Source organism: Buceros rhinoceros, unplaced genomic scaffold, assembly GCF_000710305.1.
Source record: "Buceros rhinoceros silvestris isolate BGI_N320 unplaced genomic scaffold, ASM71030v1 scaffold2365, whole genome shotgun sequence".
NCBI lineage: Eukaryota > Metazoa > Chordata > Aves > Bucerotiformes > Bucerotidae > Buceros > Buceros rhinoceros.
In genome coordinates, this window is record NW_010410918.1 from 1 (window position 1) to 1387 (window position 1387).

The following is a 1387-nucleotide window of genomic DNA, read 5'->3' on the forward strand; positions in this document are numbered from 1 at the left end:
ACTTGGGCATTGGAGGGCTGGAGGTGATGATGTCCTGGAGCTGGGTTTTGGATCCTTTTACTGGACAACAGACAGGAGGAACAGTTGTAGGAGAGGTGTGGGTTCTGTGACCATCAGACAAGACGTGGGTATTGCTTATCTGCCCGTGGTGGGGTTTGCTGTCACAGGAGCTGACTTGGTCTCTTCTCTCTCCTCTTTTCTACCAGGAAAAGGAAACTACTGGACCTTAGATCCCAACTGTGAGAAGATGTTTGACAATGGGAACTTTCGTCGCAAACGCAAGCGTCGCTCTGAGCCCAACACCCCTGCGACCGCATCTGCGGCCTCCTCTCTGGGGGGCCTGAAGGCCGAGGAAGAGCGACCCATCCCAGCCACAGGCAAACCGTGTGGAAACAGCCCCCCTCCAGAGCTGGACCCCTCGCCTTCTGCCAGGGACCATCCAAAAAGCTCCTCACCCTCTGGTATCATTTCATCCACCCCGAGCTGCCTCAGCACGTTCTTCAGCGGCATGAGCTCCCTGAGCAGCGGAGGCAGCCGGCTGACAGGAGGTCTCAGCAGTGACCTGCATCACAGGAACTTCTCTGCTGGACAGCTGAGCAGTGGCACTTTCACCCCTTCCAGCAGCTCTTCTCAGGAGGTGCCGTCAGCAGACCAGCTGCAGCGGGTTGCGGGACCTTCCCCTGCCTACTACAGCTCCTTCCATCCCAGCAGCAGCAGCCAGGGAGCCCAGTACAACCACTACTACAACTTCACGGTTAACAGCCTCATCTACACCCGGGATGGAACAGAGGTGTAGGACGCTGGGTGAGCACCGAGCGCCGCGAAGGGAACGGGAGGTGCCAGGTGTGTGTGGCAGTACGGAGGACCATAGGCTTTTGCAAACAGCATTTCAATGTGGACGCTTCCCGGGAGTTCTTCCAGGAGGACAGATCTTCTCACCTTCCAACATCAGAACCCCTCTTGATCACCAGCAGAAGGCAGGAGCAGAGCCTTTTCCCCATCCTGGAAAACGTGAAGTGCTTTAGATGGTTTACTATCAGAATTCTGCCGACGAAAGCGAACTGAACTCATGTTTTCAGAGGTTTCTAATCCTGAATGTAGAATAAGAAGTTTAAAACCTGTAACCATAAAGCGGTGTTGGGAGGAGCCAACTGTAGACATCCAGTGAATCTTAGAAGAGAACAACAAAAAAAAAAATGAAGAGATTTCTTATGAAGTGCCTTGTACAATGTATTAAAACCCTCTCCTGCCAGCAGTTGCCTCTGTCAGCCCTTGCTTTCTGCCCTGGCCCTGCCGTATGCAACGCACGGGGGGGACGCGCTGGTCAAACGCCCACCCCAGACCCCTGCGGATTGGGCGGAGGTTGGTTCTGGCCTTCCCGTGTGCG

At 54.8% G+C, this 1387-nt stretch overlaps 1 protein-coding gene across 1 annotated transcript; it reads left to right on the plus strand.

Annotated features, from left to right (window-relative positions):
* Positions 1–206: 206 nt before the first annotated feature.
* Positions 207–796, plus strand: LOC104493136 (forkhead box protein I1c-like; the record flags this gene model as incomplete). Its single annotated transcript, XM_010135765.1, has 1 exon — positions 207–796. A coding segment is annotated over one exon (590 nt), but the record flags the coding sequence as incomplete, so codon positions are not given.
* Positions 797–1387: the final 591 nt, after the last annotated feature.